The sequence below is a fragment of the Periplaneta americana genome, chromosome 8 (genome assembly GCF_040183065.1).
Source record: "Periplaneta americana isolate PAMFEO1 chromosome 8, P.americana_PAMFEO1_priV1, whole genome shotgun sequence".
Lineage (NCBI taxonomy): Eukaryota > Metazoa > Arthropoda > Insecta > Blattodea > Blattidae > Periplaneta > Periplaneta americana.
The window spans coordinates 46,670,993-46,692,279 of record NC_091124.1 but is presented as its reverse complement, the minus strand read 5'-3'; the positions used below and the strand labels follow the sequence as shown (position 1 = coordinate 46,692,279).

The 21,287-nt window shown below is 38.0% G+C and overlaps 1 protein-coding gene across 1 annotated transcript in view; it reads left to right on the top strand.

Annotated features, from left to right (window-relative positions):
- Positions 1-3,242: 3,242 nt before the first annotated feature.
- Gdh (glutamate dehydrogenase, mitochondrial) overlaps positions 3,243-21,287 on the top strand; it is a 103,765-nt gene continuing 85,720 nt past the window's right edge. Inside the window, exon 1 of the mRNA XM_069832842.1 lies at positions 3,243-3,954. Within this exon, the coding sequence (XP_069688943.1) occupies positions 3,519-3,954 (436 nt within the window). The 5' untranslated portion in view covers positions 3,243-3,518. The remainder of the gene's footprint in view (positions 3,955-21,287) is intronic.

The following is a 21,287-nucleotide window of genomic DNA, read 5'->3' as shown; positions in this document are numbered from 1 at the left end:
CACACATTTATTAACATTCTTTCCTTAAATATTAGACTCTGGACTCAAGAGAGGAACTTTTCGGCACTTTGAGAAGGCAAAATCGTAAATTGCGGCTTCAAAATCAGTCTCAGCCAGAATTTCATGTTCAGTTCTCATCAGACTTTAATTTAAGCACAGTAAACTTCTGATTGTATGTAATAAATGACAGTTTGCTAATGTGCAATGTTATATTGCCTAAATTGATTGTGTTAATTTGCACTTTTCTGATGACAAGAATGTCGAGGAATAAATATTGTCAACTGAAGTATGAAATACGAAATACTTGTCTGGGAGACATAGTTCTTGGCAGCTATTGTACGACTATGCATGCTACAGTGTTGTTATTATTATTATTATTATTATTATTATTATTATTATTGTTATTAGTGTTATTGTCATCATTTTGAGGCCTTCTTATAGCCTGAGGCCCTCGGTGGCTGTCAGATTTGCACATGCATTAAAATGGCATGCATAAAAATATGGTAAAATAGAAACATGGGTTTATTTGTACAGGATGTACCTATATATGTGTCCATAAATGTGGGGGCGTATTCCTGACACCAAACCATAACAAGAAGTTCATATGAATATGGGTTCGCAAACCCTTCGTTAGGGAATTATTGGTAATGGTACATGTGATACATTTCACAACACAAATTTACAAAAATTGCTCAAAGTGACCTCCTTTTGCTTCGATGCATGCCCTGAGCCTGCGTTCCATGCTTTGCTGTACTCTGTGCAATTTTCCTCGGGTGTTAGGGATTTGATCAAATCCATTTTGGATACACTCCCTCAGAAAATCGATATTAGGTATTGAAAACACCAAGGATTTTAAATGTCCCCAGAGGTAAAAATCCATGGATTTAAATCTGGCGATTGGGCAGGCCATGCAATGGATCCCCTTCGACCAATCCATCTGTTCGGAAACTGGTTTTCGAGATACTGACGAACTATCACAGTAAAGTGAGGTGGAGCACCATTGTGCATTAACCACATTCTTTGGAAGACACTGAATATATCTTGTGATGAATGTTACTATGAATAACACAAAACAGAACAAAAGGCAATCAGACAAAATAAAATAAATGTCATGGCCAACTGTAATGAAGAAAGTGGAAAAAATGCAAGTTTGAGATGAATTACATAATCAGGGGTCACTACAGGAAATTCCTTTCATAACTCCCTAATGAAGGGTTTGCGGACCCATGTTCGCATGAACTTTTTTGTTATGTTTTGGTGTCATGAATATGCCCTCACATTTATGGACACATATATAGATACACTCTGTATAGAGTGAGGGATGAAGGGAAGATAAATGAATGAAAGAATTAGTTTGAATGGTTGACTAGCTATATTATCAGACGACAACATGTTCAACATGCCTCCTTTCATACAAACAGTGTATTCCATGTGTGTGACCATTGCATTATAGACAATGACAGGACACTTGTCCTGACTACAATAACAGACTCTATGTTGTTGCGAAGCATTACAGATTTGTGGATGTTGATGTGAAGCACTCTTCTTTTAATATGTCCCACAGATATGTGTCATATAACGTGAGATTGGGACTATGGGATGGGTATGGAAAGTTTGTTCCTCGTGATACAGTTCCATCTGGAAGGAGTTCTTTTAGCAGTGGTGGCCCACATGTGGAGTTGCTTCGTCTTGCTGGAACACATGCTGTTCAAATTCCAGACCGGGAAGTTCACAAAACAATTGCAAATCGTTTGTTCCCTATATAACACCTAATGCTTTTCTTGGTTCTGGTGTTTGTGATATTCCCAATTGCCCTGCATTGTGGTTCTAAACATCTCAGCTCAACTCAGTATGGTTTTGTTTGGAGGTCCCTTTCTTGAAAATGTTCTGCAAATCCGTGCCTTGCACTCTCCAAGGATGGATCATTTCCCCATCCTGTTTATAACTCGGAAGTAATGCTTCTCACACCAAACAAACTCCTCCATAGTGTACATGCAGTGACATTCTTTATGGTCTTGTTTTGTGTTGCTTTCACAGAGTTCACATGACAACGTAAGTGAAGTGAATTTCTGTAATTGGGTTTTACAGAACACTGATGACAGTATTGTTAATCCACAAATAATAATTTTCTCTGATGAGTCATGATTTCATTTTTATGGTCATGCTGCTTCACAGAACAATAAATACTGGAGCTCACATAATCCTCAAATAATACTACACGAAATTCCGTTGGATGAAGACACTTGGTGTATGATGTGCTTTAACTACAAAAAGAATAATGGAGAAGGGGGTCCACATTTTTTAAAGATACAATACATTCACACAAATTAATGTTTTTTTTTTTTTTCCAAAACCTGCTATTTCACTTCTATTAATTTTTACAGGAAGGAGCTTTAAAGTAAAGAAGCCAATTTTTAAATACGTGTTTATTCTTATGATAGAGACTGGATAGGGACTAATAGCAGGCTATGTGAGGGCGGCAGTGAACCTCCGGGTTTCTTAAAAGCCATAAGTAAGTTTCTCGGGATACAATGCTCCAAGCGGTTAGCAACTGAGGGTCTAGGAACAATAGTTTGAGTGATACAGTTTGAATTTAGCAGTTACTAACAAGAAATAGGTTTTTATTTTTTAAATTTTTCTTGGATTTTGATACAGTATCGGACTTCAGGGTCCCTGACTGCACCATTATGTTGCAGTTCCTTGTGTTGCTAGTTCACAGCATCTCTTCTTCACATAAATTCGAAGATGATGATTTTGAAAATTGTTTGGAATTTGTTTGTAGATGTGTTTCCTTATATCACAAGACCACCAGTTAGATTATTACGCAGTATCGAAAATAGCCTTTTTCGGCGTTCTATACAGTCTGAAGTCGTCTACATCATAGTCTCCAATTCTTTTAATGAAATAATTTGGTCTTCTTTGAAGTCGACTGTAAAACTTCCTTATAATTTTGATAAGCACTTCATGTATATATAGCATACTGAGATCTTCATGTATTTGCGATGTTCTAGTAAACCAGTCAGACCCACGAATCAGTCTAAGAGCCTTGTTTTGTGCAACCTGTAGTGGTTTATAAGCATTGCTGTTCATATAGCCCCAGGAAGGTGCATAAAACATAATTCTGTTCGTGTTCAATTGTTTCCAAGTATGTATAATAGATGTCGCTAGTCATGCGAATGTGTTGCCATCTAGGAAAATCGAGCATATTACATTTGGTTATAAATGTAACATTGGCAGCCGTGGTCAACAGACTATTGGCAGTCTGTGTTGGAATCAATTCTGCGCATTCGCATTGATGATCGAGAGAAGCGAGCTTCGCAAGTAGCCGGAATCCGGAAGTGGAGGGTGTCTCAGCTGTAGAAGCGTGTAGTGGCGTATCGGCTAGGTGTTGGTGTGAAGTGTGAGGATAGAGTAATTTAGGGTGGTCTGTACTTATATTTAGTTTATTAATTTGCTGTATCAAAAATTACGTTTGTATTTTGTCTGTGTGCGAGAAACTTACCGGTTAACTCTTCGAAATGTTTCATTTAAAATCTATAGCAAAAAGTGTTGTTCCCCTTAAACACAGTTGTTCACAATTAGATGTGAACACATTCCTTAAAGTGTGTCCTACAGCCGTCCAACTTCGAAATTCGAGATCTTACTCAGATCATGAAATTCCCGATAGATTGAAAGCTATTCCCGATGCAGCAAATCCAAGATTTTTCGATATGGTGGAATACTTTTTCCACCGGGCATGTCAGATAGCAGAAGATAAATTAGTTGAAGATATGAAAGTCCACAAGATGTCAGTTGAGGATAGAAAGAAGAAAGTAAAAGGAATTTTGATGCTAATGCAGGGTTGTGATCATATAATCGAAGTATCGTTCCCGGTAAGACGAGATAATGGAGACTACGAAATGATCACAGGATACCGGGCGCAGCACAGCACACACAGAACACCATGCAAAGGAGGTAAGAATGCATTATTTGTAATAGCCTATCTTATCCTAACACTAACATAATATGAATTAATACTGTGTGATGAACCTAATGTATTCATCTTTGCAGGCTACATATTTTGTTGTACACACTTTAACAAGTGAAAAACATAAGGCTTACTTCTGTATTTTTTGAAACTCAAAATTCGAATTTGGAATTAAGTCTAGTAGAAACAATTGCTTTTCGTGAGATAGATCATTCGGGTTTGGTTTGATATTTTCTTTTATTTGCATGCATTACTTATTGCATAATTGTATTACATTTGTACATTTGGTTATTGATATGTTACATTTTAAAATAGTTAAACTAGGATTTGACTTCTTTGTACTTCAGTCATATCGACAATTCCGTTTTCTGTGTCTCCAATTTAATAATTTGAAACTTTTAATTTTGAGGTTAGGCTACTCAGTTAGTTTACAATAATTTGTTTCACATATTACTATAACATAATGCATTTAAAGTTTGTTGTACTATTACATTCAAACTGCTGAAACGGTTGTATCTACTTGTAGGTTAAAAGGTTATCTAAGAATGAAGTTGATGCAGGATTCATAGTAACAAGCGGGGATTTTTTTATAGGAACATTATGTTTTGTTTATTTAGCTTTAGTAGTTAAGTATTGTATAGAACATATACTGTAAGTTAATGGAAATGTTTCTATTTGATGTAGTAGCTATCTTACTCTGTTAGTGATTAAAACCAAATACTTTTGTTAAGTGTCTTATGATGTTATTTATGCTAATTGCTACTCACACAAAACATAGGCTAATTATTATGATGCATTTACATTTTGACTTTCTTGTGGCTCTGTTTTCCGTTATTGAGTGTTTTAATGGAACAGGTAACATGTTCAGCATTAACCTAAACGCTACCCGTTTTATCAATATTTGAGTGCAGTGTAGGCCTATATAAGCACAGGTGCATTTTTCTCAGCGACTTCGTTGATAACAACCTGAACCCTGGAAATGCTATCTAATCTGTTGATAGACCAGGTTTATTGCGGTCGTACAACATATGTGCTGGTATTCTTATTCAAGCACTTGCACTCACCAGCATGTTTAATTTTGGAGGGGAGCATTTGAGTGAGTAGAACAGTTATGGGAAATTCTCCATCCTTGCGCCCCACAGCATTGAAACTGTTTTGGGAATAGATTTGTATCTGTCAAGGCAAATCTCAGATGCTTAAAGTTCAGTAGGCCTATTATAGGTCTACATTTAGCAATGACTAGAGACGAGATTTCTATGCACTATCAAATATAGAAATATGCATGCAGTCATGCATTATAAAATTGCTAAACATGTGCAATGAATAAAAAAAAATGCACTATCAAAATTGTTTGTTTCAGTCTTGTAAGTTTAATTCATGTCTTACTGGCCCAATAAAATTAATAGTAACCCATAACATCTCAATTCGCATCCATCAGATTGTAGCCCTTTCAGTTAATATGTTTCTGTAAGTAGAGAATGATCTATCTCACAAGACGTTATGGGTGCATATTTGAATGAGGAAATCTATGAAATTGTCAGGTCAATCCCCACATATGTTTCTACACCGGACAGAGAAATTCTAATTTGGGTTTTATCCAAACAGTTTGTCTAGCTTATTCTTAGCTGCTATTATAATCAGCTAAACCTATAGGACAGAACTTAAGGGGACCCTGAAGGTCCTCAATAATTGACAGTTTCAATCCATCAGTGGTAGCTTGCAGCTTGCAATTTCATGATTGCAGTTGACAGTTTTGCAAAGTTTGTTTACTTGAAAATTTTAAAAACATTTATTCAGAAACTTTTCAGTACGGTAATATACTGTCTAGTAAGCACGGTAATCTAAAAGTGGAATTTCACTGTTGCCATATGAAAATGCTTTGTTGTTGTTTAGTTAACTGTCGAAGACAGGTTTGAACCTCTTGACACGAATAAGGCATCACTCATGATTCATGAGGCAATTAAGTTAGGAGATAATGGAATAGGTTGGCCAGTTTCTTTTCCGCCTTCATTGCTTACATCGCTGAGTAACATATTACACTAATCATACTTCATATGTATACAAACAATTGTTCTTCCTCTGACACACCATCATTAAGTGAGATGTGCCGCCTATTTTTTTTAAAACTTGCTTCTTTTTATTGCAATAATCTCGATATACTATTTCCCCATCCAATCGAATACTTTTTTTGCCTTTAATTCGTTGTGCTATTATTTCATTTGTAGTACATTTTATTGAAGCCATAACAACAAAAACATTAACAACTCTAAACACATTCACACTTTTGAAATTACTCACGTTCTATCCTTCTTTCACTACCAAAATTAATATTACAGATTTGAGATTGCAGTGTGAACGCCTGAGATAGAAAAATTTAAACAAGCATTGTCGTCTCCAGGGAAACCCTAATTGTCAACAGAACAAGTTGAAATACTCGTAGGCTACCACAGTCTAGTTACTAGACTCTAGCACAGTCTAGTATATACAGTCGCGAAGTTCAATACGTAGTAAATATGCAAACATTAGGTAGTTGCTCACCACTAGGATCGCTAATATCGCCTCATTACAGGCAATGCAAAATAGTACCGTCACAGTCTATTGTTTCTAGCACACTCAAAACTCAAGCTTCGAGACTGTATATAGTAGACTGTGACTCTAGTATATACAGTCACGAAACTCAGTGCATAGGGAATATGCATCCATAGGTAGTTGCTAACCACTAGGATCGCTACTATCGCCTCATCACAGGCAATGCGAAATAGTACCGGCACAGTCTATTCTTCCTACTGTTCTCCAACCAGGAGATAAACTGTGAAAGGAATGTGCTTACTATTGCGTCATCTATTGGAGCGACGTAGATAGATAATATTAGAGTTATAACGTCAATTTAAAAATCATCCGCTCTCCTCCATATGTTATTTCCTGTATGGAGGGATTAAAAGGCCAAGGGCCGTATTCATAGACATTCTTAGCGTGGGCTTTCGGTGGATGATCAGCGAACTAACGTTTTTCGTATTCATAAACCAGTGTTAGCTATATGATATGAATCCTGTTTAGCACGCTCGTAGCGCGGGTTAGCGAAATGTCTATAAATAGCACCGCAAGAGTTTAACAGTGATCTAATTTTGTAACTAGGGTAGTATAAAAATGTGTTATGGTTTGTGCTTTGAGAGATAGCCAATAGAGATATGAGTACCCACGTGTGTGACCTTATGACATCAACATTCATTCATAGCATCACCCCTCACCCCGCTGCCCTTTATTCCCTGGAGATTTTCTCGTCGTTGGAGTACAGTAGTACTCTCAACAACTCAAGCTTCGTGACTATATACTAGACTGTGCTCGTACTGCTCGTAAAAAATAAAAATTCCCTTGAAAATTAAACAAGCATTGTTATCACCAGGACAATCCGTGCTGTAAACAAAGTTGAAGTACAGTTACGCTCATGTAAAAATTCCCTTAAATGTGCATTAAAAAAGAGATTAGGCCTATAAAGACATACACTGATAAAGTCGAAAAACCTTCAAATATGCATTATGCATGATTTTCTCTCGAAAACAATTAGAAACATGCTAACATGCAAGAAAAAAATAATAATAAAGTCATTAATTTAGGAACCTTGTGGTAGAGCAAGCGAAAACTTTGGTAAATTTCCTGGCCGCCCAGTTCCGTGTAGAAAACACTATACGTCGTGTATCAAAAAGATGAACCCAATTTCAGAATGCTATATCTCGCAATGACAGTAAGTTACAATTAAACAACAAATTGCAATCGCCAAGTTTTACTTACCATGTTATAAGTGCTCTATGTAGGCGTATCCTCCACCTGTTGGGCGGACAACAAAGGCGATAGCTGAATTCGTCCCAAACTCTTCTCAGAGTCCTTCTTCCACTGAACTCACTGCCGCTATTACTCTGTTTCTGAAGTCATCCATATTAGTTGGTAATGGCGACACAAAAACACAGTCTTTAACGTGACTTCACAAGAAGTATGGTGTAAAATCGGGGGGCCTTGGGGGCCAAGAGTGTAGTGCTAAGTCTTCAGGTCCCGTGTGACCAATCCAACGTTGAGGTTGTGTGTCATTTAGAAACTGTCGAACCTGCGGTGCCAATGTGGTGATGCTCTGTCTTGCTGGAAAATGAAGACATTGGAGTCTTCATGAAGTTGTGGGAAAAGTCAGTTTTCCAGCATAGGTTTGGCCATTAAGTGTGTTTTCCTCGATTAAGAAAGGGCCATAAACCTTTCTTGCAGAAACAGCACAACACGTTTACTTTTATTCACTAAAAACGTTCAGTCTCAATTCAGTAAAAAATTTCTGTATGACTGTAGTCAGTAAATTTAACGGCTATTGTTGCGCTGGGAGAGACCTCTAGCATTGGTCATTGTCATTAGACGTGCCGTTTCAAGTGATATGCATGTCATTCACGGGCGATTCGTGGTTGCAGAGATATAGGGCATTCAAATTGGGTCCATTTTTTTTATATACGGTGTAGTACTAAATTTAGTGAATAGGTTTAATGAAACAGGTTCTGTGAATGATGCGATGTGATGTGAATTATGTATCACACAAGATGGGCAACACTTCTGAGGGTAAAGTGCTGTCCTAGACCCAAGGGTTTGCGGGTTCAAACCCGGCTGGGCCGATGAATTTTTGAGGATGCAAAAATCCGTAGAGCTAGTCCTCTGGGAGGAACTTCAAGTCGTGTGTCCCGTGTCGGAGTTTTCTGGCACTTTAAAAACCTCCAAGCCTAAATTAGAGTCTTTGGACTCATTTTTTCCTCTCTCGCGTCCTAATAATACCTTAGTTGCATACTAGGCGGCGTTTGAGGCGATGAGCTTACCACTTGTCCCCCCTGTCCCTGTCGGCAAATAAGTGTAACTAAATTCCTTGTGGGTACTGAAACCGTAAGAGAGTACCCATGCTCCGGGATCGGACTAGCAATAATAACATACCTAATAATAATAATAATAATAATAATAATAATAATAATAATAATAATAATAAATAGCAGTAGTAGTAAAGGCGTGGCCTAAGTTTGACATAATAGTGCCCTATATTTATGTTATGAGAAAATGGTCACCTTAATCATCCACAACATATTAAAGGATCTGTATTTGTACGAAACGCATAAAACTTATGAGAAAGTATGTGTTATCTTCGTTACATTAGTTTTAGCACTAATACTTAAGTAAATATTTTAGATCTACCAAGTGTTTGTGACTTGGTGTCTTATTTTAGAAGCCTTTATCTCCCTTCTTCGTCTGCAACTCTGTTTCCATTGTTTGGTGACATTATCTAAACGTTAAGGGTGCTATGCATAGACATTTCGCTAGTCCGCGCTACGAGCGTGCTAAACTTTCCCCGGCTATCGACTGATTACTTGTACAGGATTCATATCATATCATATCATATATCATATATCATATCGCTAACACTGGTTTATGAATACGAAAAACGTTAGTTCGCTGATCTTCCACCGGAAGCCCCGCTAAGAATGTCTATGAATATGGCCCTAAAACGTTAACGTGTACGATGTAGTCACCTTTTATTTTGAATGCTTCCCTAGCGAGTTTAAATATTAAATAATTTGACATCTCCATCCGCTTGAACCACATTACTCAAATTGACTTCGACGAATCTGTACACAAAAACTGAATCAATATAGAGTATCTAGTTCAGGGGTAGGAAAAGCACTGTCCCGAAGTCATGTGCAAGTCGAAGTACTGCTTCTACCCACAACATACCGTACTAATTAGAAAGTTGCGAAAAACAATAGCAGAGAGTTAAAATTACATCTAAAATATGATTATTGTCTGAACCCCTGAAGCTTTGCTGATCTCAAACTGTATACAATCTTACGTCCGTTTAATGTAAGAGATCATATATATATATATATATATATATATATATATATATATATTTTAGTAGGTTATTTTACGACGCTTTATCAATATCTTAGGTTATTTAGCGTCTGAATGAGATGAAGGTGATAATGCCGGTGAAATGAGTCTGGGGTTCAACACCGATAGTTACCCAGCATTTGCTCGTAATGGAATGAGGGAAAACCCCCATAAAAACCTCAACCAGGTAACTTGCTCCAACCGGGAATCGACCCGGGCCACCTGGTTTCGCGGCCAGACGCGCTAACCGTTACTCCACAGGTGTGAAGAAGAGGTCATGTTTCATGAAAGGTAGAGGTCGTACCTAGTTCTGGAGTCGTTGTTGCGAAGTAACTAATACGCAACAAATTAGATTTAGTCGTCACGTAATTAACTGGCAGGAGGTTTGAGAGTTTGGGTGGATAAAGTTACTTAGAGACAGATTTTCAATCAAGTTTGTTACTGTAATATTTGTATCATTATCTCCATATCTTACTGAGGCAGAATAACAAACCATGCTATTTCAAAGCGTTGTTAAATAAAGTAGTTTATACAGGGAGTCATTAAAATGCTCCAACAGACTTTGGGAGGTGGTTCTACACACAAGATGGAGAAAATTCTATATGTCCGCAGTCGCAACCGAAGCATTTCAGACTAGAGCCTTTCTTTATGTAGTATCCCTCAGAGTAGACGTTTGAAATACGATCATCTCATCAGAATACAGGCCTGAGCACGTTAACACATAGACTGTCGTACACGACCCAACATCCCAGACGTTTGCGGAATTGTTGCACATGCTTAAAAATACGTTGTTACAAGTTTCCACATCATCCACTGAATATCTGGTGAGCTAAGAAGCCATATAATAGCCCCTCCACTACCTATCCATTGTCCAGGAAAAACTTTACCAAGATAGCGTCGAACATTCTTTTGGGAATTGCCGGTGTCCCTCATGCATAAACCACATTTTCTGCCTTATGTGCAACGTTGCATCTTCAAGGAATTCTGGCGGATAAATCAAGATAAACCTCTCCTGTCAGATTCGGTCTGGGTGGTGCAGTCGGTATAGTGCTGGCCTTCTGTGCGGGTTCGATCCTGACCCTATGTGCTTAAATGCGACAGGCTCATGTCAGTAGATTTACTGGCATGTGAAAGAACTCCTGCGAGACAAAATTCCGGCGTACTGGCGACGCTGATATAACCTCGACAGTTGCGAGTATCGTTAAATAAACCATAATTTAAATTTTTTCTCCTGTCAGTTTATTTGGTAAAAATGAAATCCAGTGAGCCAGTCCCCAAGATGCCCTCCCACACATTAATGGAAAATTTTTCTGTTGCAAATTTGTAAGAAGCAATTACGCTTTACGAATATAAAATTTGTTTCCCGCGCTCTTTTTCACCGCATTTCTGATGTACTCTCTCTTCACCAAAAAAATGCTTAATGATTTATATCTTAATAAAGTATGGAATCCAGAAGGTTTTGTTTCCTTCACTGCTTTGAAATAGTGAAATAAACTGCAAGCCGCCTCTACAGTACATTTATTGCAGTCGAGTTAACTGTGCAACATCACGTGATCCCACGCTATCAATTTACCACTGAAACACTAGAATTGCTGCACATCTGTAAATTGCTTAAGCATTCCTGCCACATACCCATTGCTATATAGTACAGTATTATCTGAATGGTCTGTTGTGAGAACAGACGATCAATATACAGTGTAGAGTTTTCATAGAAATACGGAAAGTACATACTAATTAATTTTGTAAGCTCCTGCTGCTGCCATCGAATTTTGAATTTCGCCGAGCTCCATTGTTTATTTATTTATAATGATGAATTCCTTATACCAACAACTGAAAAAGATTCCGAAAACGTTTCTTGAGCCTAGTTCAAATTGAAGACGTGCTTAAAAATGGTCTATCCCTCAAAATATAAAATTTCCAGATTAATTATGTATGTATGTATTTATTTACACTGCAAGTGGGCAAGCACCCGGTGGCAGTGGTATATACAATATTAACAATACACAATAAAATGATAACCAATACACAATAAAATTTACAATACACAATACAATTTTACAACACATATACAATTTCACACACAATAGAATAATAATACACAATACAATTTAACACAATAATAATAAAACATAAAATAAAATACCTAATTTTACAATACAACCTACATAATTATCTATAGCTCCTACATAAGTTTCAATAATTTTTCACTTTACTCTCATCTCATTCCCTGTAGTGGCACTATGACGCATTTCACTGACACTTTAGCACACATTTCACTGACACTCTGTAACTCATTTCACTGACACTATAGAACACATTTCATTGACGCTATAAATTATCACTGATCGGAACTGTTCACTACACTGTAAAACCATAACTTCACTGACTCACCTCGCTTCACTGATACAACAGTTCAAATAAGTCAAATAATTACATCCTTATGCAAACTTATAAACAGAACTACATTTAAACTAAACATTTCTAGTCTAAGGCCCTCTTACACGCTAGTTTTAAATAATTTACAATTCAAACCAAGGAAGTAAACTCGTCAGCCTAGATAAATACATGTCACCTTAAAAAAATTAAATGTTGAATGTCACCTTAATTTTAATTTTCACTTTATATACAACTTTTTAAATTATTCTTGAATCTCCTTAAGGAAGGACAGCCCTCAAAGACCGCTGCAGGTAGGTCATTCCAATCATTTATAGTTCTATTTAAAAATGAGAATTTACCTACATCCGTTTTCTGTTTCCTACATTTGATTTTAAAATTATGATCGTTCCTACCATAGTACGTTGGCTTTTCTAACCGAGCCGTTATGTCTACCCATGCTTTCTGACCCAGATGTGCTCTATACAATGATGTTATTCTAGTTTTCCTACGTCTGTTTTCCAAAGTTTCCCATTTAAGTTCTTTTATCGTATCGTTTCCATCTTCTCTTTTACCTTTAACAAATTTCGCTGCCCTATACTGGATTCTTTCTAAGGAATTTATCTGGAATATTCTATAGGGATCCCAACATGTAGTTCCGTATTCTATTAACGGTCGCACTAACGTTAGATATGCTATTTCCCTCGATTTGGGGCTAGCCTTTCTCAAGATTCTCATAATAAAGTGAAGTGCCCTCCATGCTTTACCCGTAACATTATCAACATGCTCTCCCCAAGAAAGTTTGGAGTTTAAATACACTCCTAGGTATTTACAACATTGTTCTTGCGGAATTACAACACCACTGAATTCGTAATTAAGACTAGTTTCCTCTCGGGTTTTACAAAATGTTATAGATTTACTTTTAGAACCATTTATTTTCATCCTATGCTTTAACGCCCAGTTATAAATTTTATTCAAGTCTGTTTGAATAGCATCTACATCTGAATTATTTCTAATCTTTCTATAGATAATGCAGTCGTCTGCAAATAGCCTCATATTTGATGTAATATTCTGGCATAGGTCATTTACGTATATTATAAAGAGTAATGGACCCAGAACGCTGCCCTGTGGCACCCCTGAACTTATATTTCCAATTTCCGATATTTCATGACCTACTCTAACTCTCTGGGTTCTACCGTTTAAGAATTCTTGGATCCATAGCACCACTCTTTTATCTATTCCTAGCTTACTTAACTTATCTATTAATATGTCATGTGGCACCAAATCAAATGCTTTCGAAAAATCAATCACAACTGCATCGATTCTTCCGCCTCTATCTACCTCTTCAGCTAGATCCTGAACCAGCGACGTAATTTGACTATCACATGAGAAGCCTTCCCTAAAACCATGCTGGCGGTTGTAAAACCAGTCTTTCGCATTTAGAACATGACGAATATAATCCGATATCAAATGCTCCATGACTTTACATACGACAGATGTAAGGCTAATCGGTCTGTAGTTTCCGACATCTAATTTATTTCCACCTTTATGTATGAGTACTACTATAGCTGATTTCCAGTCACATGGAATAGCTGCATTGTTTATGGAAACATGAAATATACGCATTAAGTATGGAATTATGGCCTCGGAACCTAATTTAAGAATCTCTGTAGCAATACTATCTGGTCCTCGAGACTTCCGATTTTTTAATTTCGTTATTCTCTCTCTAACCCCTTTGGAAGTTATTTTGAAAGTCGAATTTGGTTCACAATCATGGTCTGTGACACAACCACTCCTATCAGCGGGATTATTATTATTATTATTATTATTATTATTATTATTATTATTATTATTATTATTATTATTATTATTATTATTATTGAAAACCGAAATGAAATAGGAATTTAATAAGTCGGTCTTTTCTTTGTCATCAGTTATACTTTCTCCGTTCTGATTTCGTAAAAGCACTACTCCTTCGTTTTTTCCTTTTCTCCTGCGTACATAATTATAAAACTGTCTCCAATTGTTACTTTCATCTTCTTTTAAAATAGTTTTTAGAAAATTTTCCTGAGCTAACCTTTTTTCACACTCAAGTTTCTTAATTAATTCGACATATTTTTCCCAATGCTCATGGCTTCGTTTACGTTTGCTAAATGCGCGCCTTGTCTTTTTCTTTAAGTAGCGAATATAATTAGTGTAATATTCTGGGTCCGAATTTTTCTTAATTATTTTAGAAGGTACACATTTTACTAATGCCTCGAAAATTATACTCTTAAATTTATGCCACACATTTTCCATATTTCCTTCAGTCCTTAGAAAGTCATCATGCTTTTGTCGTAGAAACGTTTGTAATTCATGGACATCGGTTTTGTTAAAATTCCAGACAGACAGTGGACTTGACCTCGGATTTACTGTGTTTTCCCAGAAGATTTCTAATAAGACGCTATTGTGATCACTTATTTTATGAAGACTTTCAGAGTTGACAGAGAGAGAGACAGGTCTTAGTAGGTAAACATCTAAGAGGGCATTGTCACGCTGCTATCTGTTGGCTGCAATGAATACTATGAGTGGTCTAACATCAAGAAGCATCGTGGAGCTTAAATATATCCAATCAAAGTTCTTGTGTTCATTGCTTTAGTCTTATAGCATTTTTAGAACTCAGATTTCCCTGTTTTAAAAATGAGGATTAGATTGGTTTTGCGCACGTTTCCATGGAAACTAATGACGTAGACATTGGATTTTTATGCCGCCGCGCTGAATTAGTAGCAGCAAGCTTTGTGTTGGATATATCTTTTTTGCACGCATCAATACTTGTGATGTCAAACAGTGTTGTCACGTTTCCGTTGCAAAGATTATCCCTAGTTGCAATTATTTTTATACAGATATGAGTATATTGATTTCTACAACCACCATTCACAGTGAATAAATTTTATAAGCTATAAGATGTCTTTGAACTAAAATTGAAATTAAAATTACTAACTTCTTTAGTCGTCATCAATCCACTCGAGATATGACAACGCTATTTTATATTCCATGTGGAATTGACATGAACAAGCCATTTGAAAATACTAATCCGTCATTCGTAAACATGTATTACCGTATCGTGTCATTGGAGCGATATCTGACAATGCCAAATGAATAAAACTTTCTCTTTTCAGAGGAAAGCGTCCTCTGTAATACTTATACTACACTGAAAGTTAAAAATGATACAGAGTAGGCCTACTGTACTCCAACCAGAGAAAGTTTCAGGGGAATGAGACGCAGCGGGGTAATGCTGTGAATGAATGTTGATGTCATAAGGTCACACACGTGGGTACACGCATCTCCATTGGCTAACTCTCACAGCACAAACGATAACACCCTAGTTACAAAATTAGATCACGGTTAATTTCCTGGTCTTTTAATCCCTCTATACAGGAAATAACATACGTGGTGTGTCTAAAAAGTTCGGTGAATGGTGAAATATCTGAACGGCAACTTGGCGCATGTGCTTGCGCATGCGCATGGTTCTTCAGAGACTTGGGGAGAATCGATACACAGCATGCAATGCATGTGACTGGCAGTGTAAACAGACTGCGACCAGTTGAACGTAGTCAGTGTGAGAGGAAGTGTCACAGCGCAATGGAGCAACGTGTAAACATCAAGTTCTGCTACAAATTGGGGAAGACTGCAACGGAGACACATGGAATGTTGGTGCAGGTGTACGGGAGGGAAGCCGTGAGCAGAAAATGTGTTTACGAATGGTTTAAACGCTTCCGTGAAGGGAAGGAAACAATTGAGAATGAGCCACGTTCAAGTCGGCCATCGACAAGCAGAACCCCAGAAATGATCGAGAACGTGCGATAAATGCTGGCACAAGATCGGCGACAGACTCTAAGATTGATTGCGGAGGAATTGGACATTAGCAAGGACACGATACACACCATCGTCCGCGATGATTTGATTAAGCGGAAGATCTGCTCCCGATTTGTGCCGCACAAGCTCACAGACGAGCAGAAAGCAAAACGGATGGAAACTTCTGGTGATTTAACTTCCATGTGTGACCAGGATCCATTGCTTCTGAAAACCATCGTCACGGGAGATGAGACCTGGTGCTACCAGTTCGATCCGGAATCAAAACGGCAATCGATGTCATGGTGTTCACCGACTTCCCCGCGACAAAAAAGAAAAAAAAAAGCCGTCTGCAAAAATCCAAGGTGAAAACACTGTTGATCGCCTTCTTCGACAACAATGGCATCATCCACAAGGAATTTGTTCCTGCAGGTCAAACCATTAAAGCTGCATTTTACCAGTCTGTTTTGAACCGATTGCTACAGCGTATCCAGCGGGTTCGACCAGAGTTGCACAGGACTGGAAAATGGATGCTGCTCCATGACAGTGCCCCTGCACACTGTGCGATCCGTGTGCGCCAATTCCTGGCTCAGAAGATGGTAACTGTTCTTGAACATCCTCCGTACTCCCCTGATCTGGTCGCCTTCAAGCGGGGAAACAGGAAGAAGTCCGCAGGAGCCAGATCAGGGGAGTACGGAGGGTATTCAAAAACAGTTACCATCTTCTGAGCCAGGAATTGGCGGACACGGATCGCACAGTGTGCAGGGGCATTGTCATGGAGCAGCATCCATTTTACAGTCCTGTGCAACTCTGGCCGAACCCGCTGGATACGCTGTAGCAATCGGTTCAAAACAGACTGGTAAAATGCAGCATTAATGGTTTGACTTGCAGGAACAAATTCCTTGTGGATGATGCCGTTGTTGTCGAAGAAGGCGATCAACAGTGTTTTCACCTTGGATTTTTGCAGACGGCTTTTTTTTTTGGTCGCGGGGAAGTCGGTGAACACCATGACATCGATTGCCGTTTTGATTCCGGATCGAACTGGTAGCACCAGGTCTCATCTCCCGTGACGATGGTTTCCAGAAGCAATGGATCCTGGTCACACATGGAAATGAAATCACCAGAAGTTTCCATCCGTTTTGCTTTCTGCTCGTCTGTGAGTTTGTGCGGCACAAATCGGGGGCAGATCTTGCGCTTACCCAAATCATCACGGACGATGGTGTGTACCGTGTCCTTGCTAATGTCCAATTCCTCCGCAATCAATCTTAGAGTCAGTTGCCGATCTTGTGCCAGCATTTATCGCACTTTCTCGATCATTTCTGGGGTTCTGCTTGTCGATGGCCGACCTGAACGTGGCTCATCCTCAATTGTTTCCTTCCCTTCACGGAAGTGTTTAAACCATTCGTAAACACATTTTCTGCTCACGGCTTCCCTCCCGTACACCTGCACCAACATTCCATGTGTCTCCGTTGCAGTCTTCCCCAATTTGTAGCAGAACTTGATGTTTACACGTTGCTCCATTGCGCTGTGACACTTCCTCGCACACTGACTACGTTCAACTGGTCGCAGTCTGTTTACACTGCCAGTCACATGCATTGCATGCTGTGTATCGATTCTCCCCAAGTCTCTGAAGAACCATGCGCATGCGCAAGCACATGCACCAAGTTGCCGTTCAGATATGACACCATTCACCGAACTTTTTAGACACACCACGTATGCAGGAGAGCGCAAGTTTTTTAAACTGACATTATAACGGTAATATTATCTATCTACTTCGCTCCAATAGATGACGCAATAGTAAGCACATTCCTTTCACGGTTAACGTTTATGAAATCATAAGTATAATATTTCTGTTATAATTCTAAAAAAGGCACAGTCTGAAATGTTTAAATAATATACTATTTTTATATTAAAATGTTGAAATCCAGGTGATCTTATTTATAAAGGACATTCAGAACAGGCTAAGCCTACTAAAGTAAATTGACTGTAGGACCGCCGCACAAAAAGTAAAAATAAGTTTTCAGAAAAGAATTTCAGGAAAAATACCGCTATTCCGGTCGAATAGGTATTAATAATAATATTAAACCATGTATTAACAGAAGTGAATTCTTTTTTCCCCGGTTAGAAATTAACACAGGACTACAGAAGTTGAGAAACAAATCCAGAAAGGGAATTTCCCAAGCTTTCTCTCCTTCCCCCTTCTATTCGAACATTTCTAAATGAAGGAGACGTTAGATCTCGTTAGTTTTATGACTGTTTATACGTGTAACATGCCAACTGAAAAATGTAGATAGTGCACTGTTCCGACTCTTCTTGCAGCAGTCGTTGTCCGGAATTGAGGACCTTGAAGAGTTTTAAATGGTTTGATATAAATAAAACGGACACGTGATTTAAATTTACTATGACCTGTGCAATGCATACAGTTGGCGCATGCTTCTGTTTTGTAAGAAGCTTTCACGAAAAGTAACCTCACTAGACTTTACGGGGCAGAATAAAATTATTCTTACGCAAGAGTCGACGTGTTGAATCCCTTTAAAGGTTATTATTTTTTCCATGTCGCAGACTCTTGGTTTCTAGTTAAGAGTGTGGCTTGATTACATTTGTAGCAAGTAAATTATAATTTCACTTTCATTGTGTATGTCGTATATTTAATACCGGGAATGTCAGAATTCTGGATAAGTTCGAACTTCAGCTACATTATACAGGGTGATTCAAAAGTTCGGCGACATAAACTCAGTTATTAGCGCAGATAACGAAAAATTGAAACAAGGGAAAGTTGTTGGAAATATGTATTTTTCAATCTAATGTGCTTGAATTTTCAACGTAGAATACACCGTTGAGGCTGTACACTAGTACAATACACCCGCTAGTACCAATGCTGTCAAATTAGTGGCTTTTCCGCTAGTTCTACCGGATTTTAGATATGCTGTAAGAAATCTGACTTCGGAAGCTGAGGTCTCCAAAAACTTGGAATGTGTAAAAATGAACTACAATCACATCCACATCATAAATTTGGAATGATCTTAAGAAATATTCTGAGAACTGAAGAATACAAGAAATGGTGTGAGTTAAAATACAAAGAACAAGGAGTTCAGTTATTCCAAGAGTATACACCTGCAAAAATATGGATAAAAACACGAGAAGGCCTTTCAGTATCTGAATGGAAAGAGGCTCTAAAAATGATTGGACAAACTGTAAATCTACGAGCAATGCCAGGCCGTTCTCAAGACTATTCCCAGTGCAGACATTGCATTGAGATTGAAACTCCCCCCACGTCTTGGGGTCCTCCTTCGTAGTACTCGGCATCATACTGTAAGGGAGCTTCTTACAAAGAGTCTGTCACAATACTTCGAAGGCCACCGACGTAACTCAGTCGGCTAAGGCGCTTGCTATCGATCTGGAGTTGCGCTCGGACGCAGGTTCGATTCCCGCTTGGGCTGATAACCTGGTTGTGTTTTTTCCGAGGTTTTTCCAAAGCGTAAGCCAAATTTCTAGTAATCTATGGCGAATCCTTGGCTTTATCTCGCTATCACCAATCTCATCGACATTAAAATAACCTCGTAGTTGATGCAGCGTCCTTAAATAACCAAGTAAAAATACTTTGAAGTCCACCAAAAGTATTCTGCACTGCTAAAATGGTAGTACACGACGTGTCGATATAATTACTATTGACAGAGAACGTGATAATGCCTTAATTATAGATTTATGGTTCGATTTGAGACCAGTGTTGATTGACCTCAACAAGTGAACACAGAGAAGAAAAATATTTATGAGCCAGTTCGTGAGTATTTTAAGGAGAAGTACAAAATCAATGGTGATATTGAAGTGATAGGTTTGTTTTTAGGTTCTCATGGAACCATCTAAAACTTTTCTCTTGAACTTAAGTAGTAAGAGATTTAATGTTCCAACCAATACATTACAAAACTTCGGCCGTTACTGCTATTAAATATTCAGTACAAATTCTCAGAAACCATTTATATGAACAATGAACTCTCAAGACTTTATTTACATCAACAGTGAATGAAGTGGCAAAAATTATAATATTATTTATATTTTGTTTGGATTATATTGGAAACTTCTATATTATGTTACGTATTAGAAATTGTTTTTGTATTCAGAGTATGCCGTGTGCTTTGGGTAACCCTTTTCTTAAGGGCAGTTACCTAATGGTTAATAACAACGGAGAAAAATAGTTGACATGCAGAGTTTAGCGGTTATTTAACTTCTCACAGTGCAAAGAAACATTTCTGTAAATTGATAGCATGAGAATTTAGGGGAATTTCATTCTTGGTTGGCGGCTTTCCCTGAACTTGTATTGGCAACACTGCTAATTATCGTCATTATTTTGTAATTTACCCGATACACTACGTAGTTAAAATCCTGTAGAACTAGCGGGAAAACCACTAATTTGGCAGCTTTGGGACTTGCGGGTGTGTCGTAGTGTACAGCCTCGACGTTGTATTCTACGTTGTAAATTCAAGCACATTAGACTGAAAACTACGTATTTCCAACAATTTTCTCCTCTTTCCAGTTTTCACTATCTGCACTAATAACGGAGTTTGTCTACATCGCCGGACTTCTGAATCACTCTGTACAGGGTGATTGAGGAGAAAAGAGCCATACATTGATGGGTAATAGTATGAGCGATTTTTTTCCTACACATAATTGCTCACATTGATGCATACGCAACCAAAACGACATTAGATTGTACTGTTGTCTTTGTTATATCAGCCACCTGCATGTGCTCATGTTAATTGCGCATGCCACTTCATTCTGTGTAATGAAGTTATAATGGCACGAGTCTTTACACATGCAAAGTATACCGACATAGTGTACTTTATTGGCCACCGAGGTCACCCTACTTTGCACCGTTAAGTTATTGTTTATAAGGTTGGCTAAAGAGCGAAGTTTAGAAGCGCAAAGTGGGAAAAAATGCTTCCCCGCATTGTAAATGCTAGTGATCACATTAGAATGTCGAAACCAGCTCAAATTACCAGCATAGGCATCTGGATACACGAAATGCGAAGTGCATCTAGGTTGACGATGGCATTTTTTAATATGTTATGTCAAGAGAAATGAACAATTAAACGCAACATACATTACAGGTAACGATCTCTTAATTTTCTGTCACCTGCACTGCTCTGGTTCCTCATGGTTTCGATTGGTTTTTTTTCTTCCAAAACCGTTGAGAATGACATATGACCGTTGAGAATGC